The 13,062-nt window shown below is 51.3% G+C and overlaps 1 protein-coding gene across 1 annotated transcript in view; it reads right to left on the reverse strand.

Moving 5' to 3' along the window:
* Nucleotides 1-13,062, reverse strand: part of TMEM178B (transmembrane protein 178B) — a 317,812-nt gene that overhangs the window by 205,633 nt on the left and 99,117 nt on the right. Inside the window, exon 2 of the mRNA XM_032867465.1 lies at nt 710-823. Coding sequence (XP_032723356.1) covers nt 710-823 — 114 coding nt within the window. The remainder of the gene's footprint in view (nt 1-709; nt 824-13,062) is intronic.

Consider the following 13,062-nt stretch of genomic DNA (forward strand, 5'->3'; position numbering starts at 1 on the left):
GGCAGCTATCCTGACCTTGCCTGGGCAGTCACATGCACACCTGATCCCCAAGCCTCTCGTTCTTGGGGAAACACAAGATCCTACCCCTTAGCGACCCACCCAGACACAAACTCCCAATGCTATGCAGCCTGCAACCCCCAGCAGGCCTCACCAAGTACAAAGAATGACACGAGGGATTCACAGGTTGCCACGAGAATTCTCCAAGCAACTCGGGAGACGCACTGAAGTTAGATCCCAGGAGCTAGTTTCGTTAGGTGGTGAAGTCATACCCGGGTAACCAAGTAAGATTACCGATCATTGTCTGTTTGTTGTTTTGGGGTTGTTGGTGTTCTTTTCTTTTCTTTTTTTTTTTTTCTTTTTAATGCTACATGTATTTGTTGCCTTGATTTATTTTTTTTTTTAAGTAGGCTCTCTGTCCCAACATAGGGCTTGAACTCACAACCCCAAGATCAAGAGACACATGCTCTTCCAATGGAGCGCCCCTGTTTTTAATTTTAGGAGCAAACTCTGTAAGTCTAATGCCATCAAAGCCAGTGAAGGCAATTCTGACCCACAGGCACTGACACTTGAAGGAACCGCTGTCATGCTCTGAGACCATCTACAGGCCTAAGAGGCACATCTGTCCGTCCAGACTAGACTGCCGATGGGCATCCAAACTTCTGTGACCTCTGAAGGTCACCGCCAGAGAAAGAAACTCAGGTGTACTTACGAAGGGCATGCCACTCGTCCTGACGGATGGTCTTCGTGATGTTGAAAGTGAGGTTCCTGGGGATGGTGGCTGAGGAGTAGTGGTATTTGATGTACGTGCATCGTTCAATTTCTCCTGCCGAAGAGAGACAGGAAACCGAACATTAATGGGCAGCAACCGCATCTTGAGGCAGTTTCCGGGACCCACTTTTCTGTCCTGGGGAAAGAGACTTGTCTCCTATCAGGCCTGGTGACAACTATAGTTTACACAAGGCATTAACTTTGACTCCAAAAAGTCATGTCTACTTTCCAGAGAGTCAACTACAAAGTCCAACACCATTGATTTAGATAGAAAAATACCTCCCCGGCATCATTCAGGGATGGAAAGAACCAGCCTCTTCTCAGCCTTCTGCGGGGAGGGAGGGTGGAAATCAAGCCCCTTAACACACTCAACATCAGGTCCAATGGGACCTTCCCTGATCATTTGACTAGCGAAGCATGCATTGCTCACTTATCAAAGGACTCCTATCTCAGAACAGAGTTTCTCAAAGTGTGGTCCAGGGACCATCAGCATCCTCCAAGAACTTGCTAGAAATGTCCTTTCCTAGGCCTAATCCCAGATCTGCCAAATCAGAAACTCAGAGGTAGAGCTTGCCATTTGAATTTTAATAAGCCCTCCAGGTGATTCTTTTGTACGCCAAAGTTTGAGAACTACTGCCCCCGAGAATCTAATAGAATTACCAATGTATTACTTCATAAATCCAGCATGTTTGCAAATTCCAAAAGAAAGGGCCAATCAGGAGTTCCTTCCCCGTTACTTTTGGTCTCCGTATATCTGGGGAATATTAAAACTCAGTGTGGAGGGAATCATTATGAAGAATCAGGGAAGAAGTGATTTTTAAGGGTTAGGGGTTTAAAATGTGGTTTTGCACCTGAGTAGATTTTGATGGTAATCCATTTGGCACCCCACTGATTTTCAATTTATAAGTGGTGACACCTGATTGAATCGTTTGACCCCTGGCTCCCTGTCTGCAGGGAACCCAGCAATCGGTGAGGGGCAGTAATTGAGACAGTAGCTCTCGTGAAACGGACACCTTCCTGTAAATCCTCTCCGGACAACTGCCCTACTGTGAGTTCCTGCAGACACTCTTCCAGTGGGACAGACACTGTTCAAAGAGGCAAAGTTTGGAGAAAGTGCTAGACACGCTTTTCCTTTTTCACTTCCTCTGCCTCTGTCCCCATAGCCTCTCAATGTCCTCAAGTCTTTCACATGCCCCTGGCATGCCCCCTGACCACAACCCCCACCGGGCCTTCCTTCTTCCCTAACTTGCTATCTTGTTATGCCTTCTTGGAAAAGTAGTCCATCAGACCATCTCAACTCACGTTCATACCCTAAGACCATGATGCTCTGATTTCCATGACGATCTCCAATAGCATCACCTCCCATTTGGTCTACAACATGATAAACTCCCTGGCCATCCCCAATGCCTCCCCATCTCTAGTGGGGCCCATCCTCCCTGACATCCAGTTGGTCACCAAGTCGGAAGCCAGCCCATCCTCTGTGCCTTCAGCCTCTAGAGTAATTGTGTGAATACAACCATCCATCTCAGCAAACAGCCACATTTACTAAGGACTCGCTTGCAGGAAACGCTTGTCAAGGGCTTCATAAACCGACGGTTTCCTGCTCTACTCATGTCATGACACACACAGAAGAGATGTGTGCAAGGCTCCTCTGGATGAACAGATGCCGCCTCCCTGTGAAGGAACCAGCACCCCCAACCCACTTGTAACCCTCCATGTTCAGGACTTTTCCCAAAGGCAGAAACCCCCGTGCTAGATATAGTCTTACTTCGTCCTTCATACAACCCAATTAAGTAGGCGTTGCTATGACCGTCCGCATAATAGGATATTTCACAAAAGAGAAAAAAGGCTCAAAAAAATGAGGGGACTTTCCCGAGGAAATGGCAGCACTGGATGAGAACCCAGAAGCGTGTGACCGGAGCTTCCCTCCACCAGGACACCCTCCACAATGCTGCTTGGACTGTATTCCAGAAAGGAAACCAAGGTCTCTTTTATGCACGGGATCAACCGCACACTCCTTGGGCAGGAAGTCCCAGCCGGGGGGCTTTCCCACCCCACCCTGCATCCACTGTATCCGAGGCCTCTGCACCTTCCCTCCCAAGACGTGGCCAGTATGGTGGCTCCCTGGCAAAGCCTTCCTGGCAGCTTGGCCGGCACCCAGCAACAGCGAGCAATAGTGGTTCGGCCAGGTCCCTCCGCTCCCCTCCCTGAGCTCCTGCCCTCCTGCGGCAAGCACACCGATGGGCTGTGACTTATTGGTTTACACGCCTCGCTCCCCCCACTAGATTATGAGTTTCTCAAGGGCAGGGACTGGTCTTATCCATTCATCTCGCTCTGCCCGGCTCCCAGCACCGGGTGAGCACCAGTAACGCGTGCTGGGAGGAAGAGAACAATCAAAGCCGCCCTCTGCAAAACCACAGTGCGCGAGGCATCCAGCCGCTTCTGTTCCATGCAAGGGACTGAAATAATTGAGGCGAATCAGAATCTAACAAATGAAGGGAAGGGATGGCTGCAGAAGCCCTTTGCTATCTGGATACAGTTAGGGAGGGAGGCTTATCCGGTCACGGCGACGTGGGGAAAAACCAGATGGGCACAGAACAGCCTCTCACTGCACTTTGGAAATGTGAGCCCAGGGGCAACGAGGTCCATGTTTCTGGGTTTTGTTTTAAGAAGAAAGAGGAGAGGAAAATACAAAGGGTAGAGAATTGTATCAAGAATCCAGATCGTCAGTGACCTGATCATCGAGCAGGTGGTGCTGGATGCCGCTTCGTAGACACCAAGCAGGATCTCCCTGGAAATGGCCAGATGGGTGGCCATCACCGATGTCTGAGAAAAGTAGCGGATTTCTTGGCCAAGATCAGGTTCTCTCAGGCTCAAAGCAAACTCCGTAAGTGGCCATGGGTTCCAGGCAGGCTGCAGCCAGCTGCCTCCATCTCCCGCTCCCCCAGGCCCCCAGCCCCCCAGCCCTCGAGCTACCTGACACTTGGCGCTGCAGGTGATGGGCCCGAGTCAGGCCTGGAATAGCCCCGCTGGAGGCCTCACTATTTGCTTTGCCTCAGGGAGGCAAGCATCCTGTCTTTGACAGCAATTAAATGTGAAAGACTCAAATATTGCCTAAGAAGAGAGGCAAAATATTTATCCATGCGTCTGCAGGTCCTGTCAGTGTGCTGGGCTTTTGTAAATACAGGCGCCATCTGGGCACCGAATCCGTGTGCCCAGAACATGGGCTTTCCAATACAAATAGGTTTTCGGGCAACAACCCAGAGGGGCTACCTGAGAGGCAGGGGAGAAGCCCACAGCCTTCCCTGGAGGGAAGGTCAAAGCTGTCTTCCCAACTCCTACCTTCCAGCAGGGAGGCCTCAGCCTGGATAGGGTGGGGGGCACCCTCAGGAATGAGGACAACTTAAGCCTTCATCCATACTCTGCTTTCGGGGCTGGTGACCCTCCTGTTGGCCCCCTCAGGCTCCCGGGCAGACAGGATACCCAAATGGGTAGTTAAGAAGAATTTCAAAAATGGAAAATTTACAAAGCTGAGCACAGGGTGTGCTGAGGCCAACAATGGGGGTTGTGGGGATGTACAGCCAGTGACAGAAGGACTTGGTATAACCTAAGCCTGGAGAGACAGAGGGAGCAGACACCAGAACCTAGAAAGAATGGCCACAGGGGGAGGGGTGACATGACCTTGGGCAGAGGGTCTCAGCCAGCCGGGGGTGAGGGGACTAGGAATAAACATGCAACCTCTCACTCCTCCTTCCCCCAGTAGCCCAACCCACCAGAAGCTGGAAGAGGAGGGGGGGCAGGAGCTGAGAGCAGGTGCAAAGTGGAGGGGATCCGAGGGGCAAACCCGGGCATCCGGCTCACTTCCCTTTTTTCCCTTTCCTCCCTTGCTCCTCTCCCATCGCCCTGGCCCCGCTCTCCTTCTAAAGGCATCACTCCCGTTCTCCCTTAACTCCAGTGTCAGCCAGCTCCTTCTCCCTTCCACCTCCCCCTGCAAAGGAAGACCCCAGGACAAGGAAGAGTGGGAGACCGTTCCCATCCTTTTCCCCCATCTCAAATCCTTGAGGACCCAAGGCCCGAGTGTGTTGACTCACTTTAAGCCCTCAACGTGATCCTTACGCACAGGGAGCACTCAGTATCATTAGTCTCACTCGCTGTCCTACAACTGCTTACTCTAAGGGGGGCAAGACCAAAGCAAATCAGAAATAACATGAGCAACCACTGCTGACATCATGCCACATACATTTTAAATACATATATAAATACATAGATTATATATTTATATATATAATGAGAAATTTCCGCACACGAAAACCCTAGAAGGCTGGCACATCAAGAGTTCTGATGTACCCTAGATCAGGAGGAGACAGACCAGGGAAGGGAGAGGCAGAGACGGCACCAGACGCTGAATTCTGGATTCCGTTCATACCTTACAACTGCACTCGTAAGCAGTTCTCCTCTCCTGCGCATCTGCCATCGGTGAGACCTGGTTTCCGAAACCCTTGTGGAAGGCTTCAATATCTTAAGGAGGAAGCTTCTCAGGCAAAGCGATTGGAGAGGCAGCCCTGAGACCCACCCCCACCCCCACTCCACTGGAAATTCTCTGCCCTGAACAGGTGCCACAGCACTTTCAATTTTTCCATTAGAGAGTTGTTCCTTTGGATCAAGTACGATGCTATTAGAGCTCTAAAGGGGCTGCCCTCTAAAGACGTTCAGACGGGTAGCACTGAGTCACTAACAGGGCTGTGAGTAAGCGAGCTCCCAGAGAAGCTGGGAAGGGTATGAAGAATCCACTGAGGGAGGGGAAGGGCAGGGTGTGTGCAAAGGCAAACTCACAACTTCACAGGGTGGGCTCCAAGAAAAAGGAGGACATGGGAACTCCCCCCCCACCATGTTGAAGGTGGAGTGATTAGTACAGCCACTACGGAAAACACTATGGTGCTTCCCCAGGGACAAAAAATAGTACTACTGTATGATCCAGCAATCCCACTTACGGGTATGTATTTGGAGGAAATAAAATCACTATTTTTTTTTTCATTTTGTTTATGTTAAGTAATCTCTACACCCAACACGAGGTTTGAACTCACAACTGGAGATCAAGAGTCACATTCTCTATTGACTGAGCCAGCCAGGCACCCCTGAAATCATTATTGTTTTTTTTAAATTTATTTCTTTATTGGAGAGAGAGAAAACACAAGGAGAGGGGCAAAGGGAGATGAAGAAGCAGACTCCCCAGTGAGCAGGGAGCCCGACACAGGACTTGATCCCAGGGCCCCGGGATTATGGCTTGAGCCAAAGGCAGATGCTTAACTAACTAAGCCACCCAGGCGCCCCTGAAATCACTGTCTTCAAGAAACAGCTGCACACCCACGCTCACTGCAGCGTTATCCACGACAGCAAAGACATGGAAACAACCTAAATGCCCATCAATGGATAAAGAAAATGTGGGAGACACATGTGTGTATGTAGGTAGGTAGGTAGATATATATGAATATATATAACAGAGTATCGTTCAGCCATAAACAAAGGAAATCCTGTCATTTGCAACTGCATCGATGGACCTTCAAAGTATTATGCTAAGTCACAGAAAGAGAGAGATCGTATAGTCTCCCTTAGATGTGGATTTTAAGAACACAATGAGAGAGAACAGATCAGCCATTGCCAGAGGCAGAGGGGATAGTGGTACAGGAGCTGAGTGAGGGTAGCCCAAAAGTAGGATACTGGTTATAAAAAAGTTCTGGAGATATAATACACAGCATGCTGACTCAAATTAATAGCATACATTCGAAGGCTGCTACGAGTAGACCTTAAAGGTTCTCATCACAAGAAAAAAAATTGGTAACTACATGGGGATGAATGTTCATTATTGTGGCGATCGTTTCTCAGTATATGCATAGATCAAGTCAACACACTGTGCACCTTGAACTAACAAGGTATTAGATGTCGATGGTATTTCAATAAAACTGGGGGGAAAAGTGGAACGAGTCAGTCTGGACATGTGATAGTCAAATGTGCTTAGGAAACACTGAGTTAAAAATATCTAAATGGTGTTACTTATTATGGGACTTTAAGAGTTTTTAATGTATGCTGTGCCTCCCCCCCCCCCCCCCGCCCCCCCCCCCCCCCCCCCCGCCAAGAAAGGACTGGTGTGGCAGGCAGACTTATCCCCAAAGACTTTACACTCTCTCCCCAGACCCAGCAAGCCCTCCACACACATTTGGAGGGATGAAGAATGGAGATCGGGGTCTGTTGCTCAATCAGATGATTCCTAAGGTAAATGAAGCAGCCTGCTCTGAGTATTTGCCGGCCTCCCCTCAGAAGCCATTTGCTGGAAGTTACCAGCAAAGCAACGCCAGGGTCAAATGTCCATCTGGGAACTGTGTCTGCATCTCACCTTGAAATAAGCCTGGACCTCTGTGGACAGAGCCACGGCAGGGCCTCAGTGTACCTCGGATTCCCACTGCAGTGGCAGGGGGCACCCCAGGAAAGCTGACAGCACCCCCTATGCTCTCCCTGACTCAACACGCTTCGCAAGCCCACTTAGTCCACACGAGGCAGCCTACAGGAGAACAGGAGGGGGGAGCAACCTTCAGGCAAGGGCGGGAGAGCCAGAGAGCAAGCGTCTGAGCTCCTGGGGGGTTGGGTGGAGCACAAGGCACGCTCTGCACAGTTACACAGAGGGTGACCTCTGGGACCCCATATGCGGGGCTCACCCCAGCATGCAGCTCAGCACTGCATACTTCACGGCTTTCTCCTCCCTCGTTTCCCAGGGACTCCCGCACATTTCCTGTCTATAGGCCACACTGGGGCAGGGAGAGCTAGAGGAGAGTGGGGAATGTGGTCTATACACCTGACACCAGTGTGGATGGTATTAGATAAAAGGACCCGGTCTGACCTAATCTTCATGTCTCCCTCATGGCAGGGCTCCCTCCTTAGAAGTCTTTTGGATGCCTACCCCATGTCGATGCTCCCAGTTCCTCCCAGCAACCCACTGGGGTTGATATGCTAGCGGTTTCCCCATCTGACTGAAGGAGGAAGCCTCGCAGGCAGGTGAGGGCTCTTTCCAGAACCCCTCAGCTGGCCAGGAGAGAAGCCGGGGGTCTCTCAGTGGGTGCACGACGCGACGCTTTCAGAAGTCACAGCTGGGATGCCTCACGGCCTGTTGAGGGTTTATTGGGAAAAAGGATTTTTTTTTTTTTTTTTTTGCAGCCCCAGTGCCTTGTAGGGAGAAGGAACTCTGATACATTCATTAGTGAAGGAAGAAAGAAGGGGAGGAGGGGATGACACCCAGGCCTTCTCCGCTGCTCCTCTTCCTCGGTGCTGACGGCACAAGCGCCCAGAACACGGGGGTCTGGCCTGCCGGCCCACCCTGCCTCAGCCTGCCCCTCGGGGGTGGTGTCACTCACCCCCCGGGGTCTGAGGGCCCTCCGTCCCCCTTCCTGCCGGAGGCCTGTGCTCTGTGCTTAACATACGGAAAGATTAAACAGGGGGTAGAAACACGTGGAAAAACACTGAAAACCAACATTAAAAAAGAGAGAGAGAGAGATGAAACCAGTTAAAGGTTTAAGTCTTATTCAAAGGGCATTTTTTTTTCCCAAGGAAAAAAAGAGTTAAAACACCATCGTAACAGGGAGAGAAAGTGGGGCGCTTTCCCTGTAGCAAGTGAGGAAAGCCATCACCAGCTGCATTACTATCGTCACCGCCGAACACTTGAGCGGTCCTAAGAGGGAGGGTGGAGGTCCGGGAATTCGAGGTTGGAGATTAGAAGCCAAACTATGTCCCCGATGAAAAAGCAGGGAAGCAGACCAATGTGCTCCAGGGGTTCAAGGAGGGCAGAACAGCCGGGGTCCCCCACCCCTCCCAACCCTGTCTGCCAGTGGGGCAGAAGGGGGATAGGACTGGGAAGGGCACATGCTCGGCTACTCCACCAACCACAATGTTGGCAAGAATCTCCCTGCCGCGGGGGGCTGGGGGGGGCAGCTTGTCACCAAAGTCTATTTCAAGAACCCCCACCTTCCACCACCTTCTCAGGCGCCTCTTAGCACCTTCTGCTCCTCCCAGATGTTCTGAGCCCAAGAATTTGCCAGGCTTACAGCCGCTGCAGGCCCCGCCAGGAAAGGTTTTCTTTAGACTGAGGGAAAGTGTTAGGTTTTCTCTTTTTAATGCTTTCAAATGCATTCCACTGTGTGTGCTTTGTTTTCCCGCTTGGGCCTTTTAATGTCCGCGTGCACTGCAGGGTTTACAAGCGGAGCCGTGTTCAGGGGACCCTCCCGATTCACACACATGGCATTCCAGTCTCAGAACCCCAGCTGCTGACTGCCAGCACCCCACTCATCCCCCAACACGTGCCTGACCCCTCGCCTGGGGTCCGAACGTCTTCCGCGGGCTGCTGCCATCACCAGGTGGTGTGCACATACGTCCCCTCTTTCTACCGGAACTAACAGCTTTGAGCAGGGGAGGCTGCCGGTTTTCAGCTCTGTGCTCCCAAGGGCCAAAATGGTGCCATGAAGTACTGTCACTCGTTCCAACCACAGCTTAGTTCGATGCCTGCTTTCTGGGTATTAGGGACTATACAAAGTTCTTTAGTACGCATTATCTCATTGAACCCTGGAAGGTAAGTCCTGTTACTCTCCCCATTTTGCCGATGAGGATGTAGAGGCTTAGCTAGGGCCCAGGTGGGATGCAAAGCCATCGAATACCACACCCATCAAGACACACTGAGGAAAGCCAATCAAGCTCTTCGGCAAGAGACCCCCGAGGTCTTCAGTCAGAAACAAATGAAGCAGAACTCTTCCGTTGACAGGGATTTCCGGCATCTCCAGGCTTTGCTGCTCTTACCAGAGTAAGATGAAGTGTTGGCTTCCAAAGTTCCCCAGAGAGTGGAGAGTCCCTGGTCATAGGGGAGGGGAACTTAGGGGGCCTCCCATGCGTGCCCCTCAGCCACACTCTTGTCCCCATTCCCAGGACAAGCCACTTAGCAGCAGAGCTCTCAGGCAAGGTACCCAAGCCCTCAGAGCCTCAAGTCTTCAAAGGCAGAAGGCAGATAATAGCACTCGCCTCCTAGGACTGAGAAGCGTGAGCCAACCTAATGGCTGCCCTGTGTAAGCATTCAGTAAATGCCCTCATGCCCCTCCCCACCCCAAGTCACCTTTCCTTCCAGCGAGCGCCTTCCAGCTTCCACGCCCATGCGGCCACAAAACCCAGCATGACACTGGTTCAGTGGACGTGTCAAAGTCTCTCCCCATACCATCCTCATCACCACCGTTCCCTCTCCAGGCCTGTGCGAAACCCAGGGGACAACACGGTCCCTGGTCTGGGAGCCAGAGCAGAACCACAGCAGCCTGGCTCTGTGCATGGGCAGCCACGTTGCGGGGCTGGTCACACAAAGGGAAGAAGACACAAGCACTTTCCGCACTGAGACGGTCAAGCCACCACACGCTCAGGCAACTGTCTCTTCTAATTGTTTGGTTCGTCTATATCTTGGTTACCTCCTGCCAGATCCCAAATTAATTCAAGCCCCTGAAGAAATTATTGGATTGTGAAGCTGTCATTCCACGAATTAGCTATCTGTCCCACGTATTTCATCAACGGGCCATCCCCATCCAAGCCATTACTCACATCCATCCTTCAACAGGGCAGCGTTGAAGAAAGAACTCTGCCCACGCACACACAAAACTTTTCTTGTGACCAGAAAGAAGACCAGTAAGAGAAAGCAATTTGGGGAGGGCCCTTGGGCCTGCTGGGAATTCACACCCTGACACGCCCACCCCAGGCCCACTCCCCTGTCTCCACCACCTGGACACCCTACACCCCATCGACCTGCCCAAGGAGCATAGCCAGAAAGGGGATGAGGCCAGCTTGGCGTGGCCTGTGTGGGCTCTGGACATCAGGGTTTCCTTGTTGATCACTCACCCACCATCTGTTTAATAAGCCCTTTGGACAGTTTTCCAGAGCCAACCCCCCCCCCCCAGCTCAGCTGCTCGTCTGTGTTCATGGAATCCACAGTCTTTTCCTTTCTGGAAAAATTGGGACACGGCTTTCCTGCCTCCAGGCTCACAAGCACTCCAGAGGCCACCTCGGAAGATCGGGTCCCCCTGCATCAACAGGACGGCCCCACGGGAGAAACCGCGCCCCTGCCACCTCCTCCCTGGCCCTCAGCGTCCCCTGGAGCCCAACACTGCAGTTAACAACCAGAACAGAGGGGGGCGCCTGGGGGCTCAGCTCATGATCTCAGGGTCCTGGGATGGAGCCCCGCGTGGCGCTCCCTCCTCAGAGCAGAGTTGCTTTTCCCTCTCCCTCTGCACCTCCTCCAGCTCCTCTCTCTCTCTCTCTCAAATAAATAAATAAAATCCTAAAAAAAAATAAAAGAAAAAAATCCAGACTGGCGGCCTCCTTGCTGGGTGACCGGCTCTCACAAGGGAGCTCGGGGTTCCCGCCTCCCCGCAGAGCATGGCTCCCACACCTCTGCCTCTGGCTCCCCCGGCTCACCAGCCCTTCTGCCCTGCTTTATCCCTGACTATGCTCCTTGACCCACAGCCAAATAGCATCCGACCCTCCACGATCTTCTGTGCAAAAGGCCACCTCGTCATTTTAAGATATACGACGGTTTTTACCCAGATTTCCACATTCCTGGGTTCTGAATGCCTTTCCCCCCTTTCTCAATCTTTTTAGCAGGTTTTCAACAAGACATGTTCAAATGTCATTACACAGCAACCCCCTCACCAAAGGAAATAAAGAACGACGGGTTCTTGTCCTGGCCCCCACAACACCCATCTTCCCGGTAAGGCTCAGGGCTGCCGCTTTTCCCCATTTGCTCATGTGTTTTCCAGCTTGAAACAAGCTGCTTGGGAAAGAAGAAGGTGAGGTATGGCTTTAAATTACCGTTGAGGGTGTAGTAAATAACCCATTCCCTTATTCCCATATCACGGCCCTAATAACCTTCTAGAAAGTTCAGAGCCCCAAGCCATCACTGCCCTCCCCATGGCCCCCCTCCCAGGGCTCAGACACCCAGCGCGCGAGGCCGCAGCTCCTCCAGGCAGTTTCGGCTGGTGGAAGGATCATCAATCTCCAGGCTCTGACAGACAAATGAGGCGAGAAGGAGACCAAGTCTGGTTTTTCTCTGGAAAACAATGAGCTCATGCTTTCTCTCCGGGGACCCAGGAAGTGGAGACAGATCTCAAGATGGGGAGACAGTGATGGAGACAGGCAGGAGTGATGAAGTATGGGCAGGAAAGAGGGAGGAGGCCAGTCTGGCACTTTTTTAATGTCACTTTTGATAAGAATCCCCAGCTCTCAGGCCAGAGGGAAACATCCATTTTCTTTAAATTAAGGATCCAGCATGAGGCAGTTGTCCTAAAGGGGAGGGACAGCGAGAAGATAAACTAGTCAGAAATTCTTCATTCTGCTCCTTCAGAGAAAAGATGATCGTTCATGAGTCACCAAAATTGCAAATCCCACAGCAAAGATGGTTCTGCCTTTCTCTGTCCCTGCTGCTCGGGTGTGGGGTTCAAGATCGGATACATGGAGGAAGACTTCAGGTAGCTTTTCCGATGGTGGGCCTGACACCCCCTCCCCTGGGGGAATCTTCATAAGGCCAAAGGCCAGTCATTTCTGACAGGCCAAACCAGATAAAAAAAGGAGAATTCAGACAGCTGTCCAGATGTTTCTAAACAGCTAAATGAATGTCTGATTGCGGCTAGGGGAAAAAGATATCCAGATTACAGAGTTTTCTGGTTTTCATTTGGGAAAAGGGAGTTATATAATCCTGATTTTCTTTACCAGTTAATTCAGAGAGAGAGAGAGATTGTATGTGTGTCCCTGTGTATCCCCGTCCAGAAGCATGTGTGTATTTGGGGCAGGATCAGAGGAAGAGGAGTTGTAGATCAGAAACCAAACCCAGGCGATTATTTTACTCCTCACCCTGTTGTGTGCCATAGCTAAACACTGAATGGAAACTAAAGCTCACGAAAAGAAAGCAGAAAGCCCCAATAAATTATGTGGGTTTTTTTACCTCTTTCCAAAACTGACTGTTTTCTTGTTGAAGGTAATTCGCTTGGCTAGGCTGGAGATGTTAAGCGTTAACTTTGCCGGAGTCACTAGTTGGAACAAACTTGAACCTGGTGTGAATTTGTGACCAGTGAATTGTCCCCCGTGACTCCAGCAGCCCTCCTGTGGTTGAGGGCCTGGGCCCCGGAGCCTGCCTGGGGCTACGCCTGGCTTTGAGACTTGTGGGGGTAGGACAGTGGCCAAATTAATGCAGGTTTCCGTGTCTCCACTTTGAGAAGAATCCAATTTATT

The sequence above is a fragment of the Lontra canadensis genome, unplaced genomic scaffold, assembly GCF_010015895.1.
Source record: "Lontra canadensis isolate GAN:19392208 unplaced genomic scaffold, GSC_riverotter_1.0 scaffold2, whole genome shotgun sequence".
Taxonomy (NCBI): Eukaryota; Metazoa; Chordata; class Mammalia; order Carnivora; family Mustelidae; genus Lontra; species Lontra canadensis.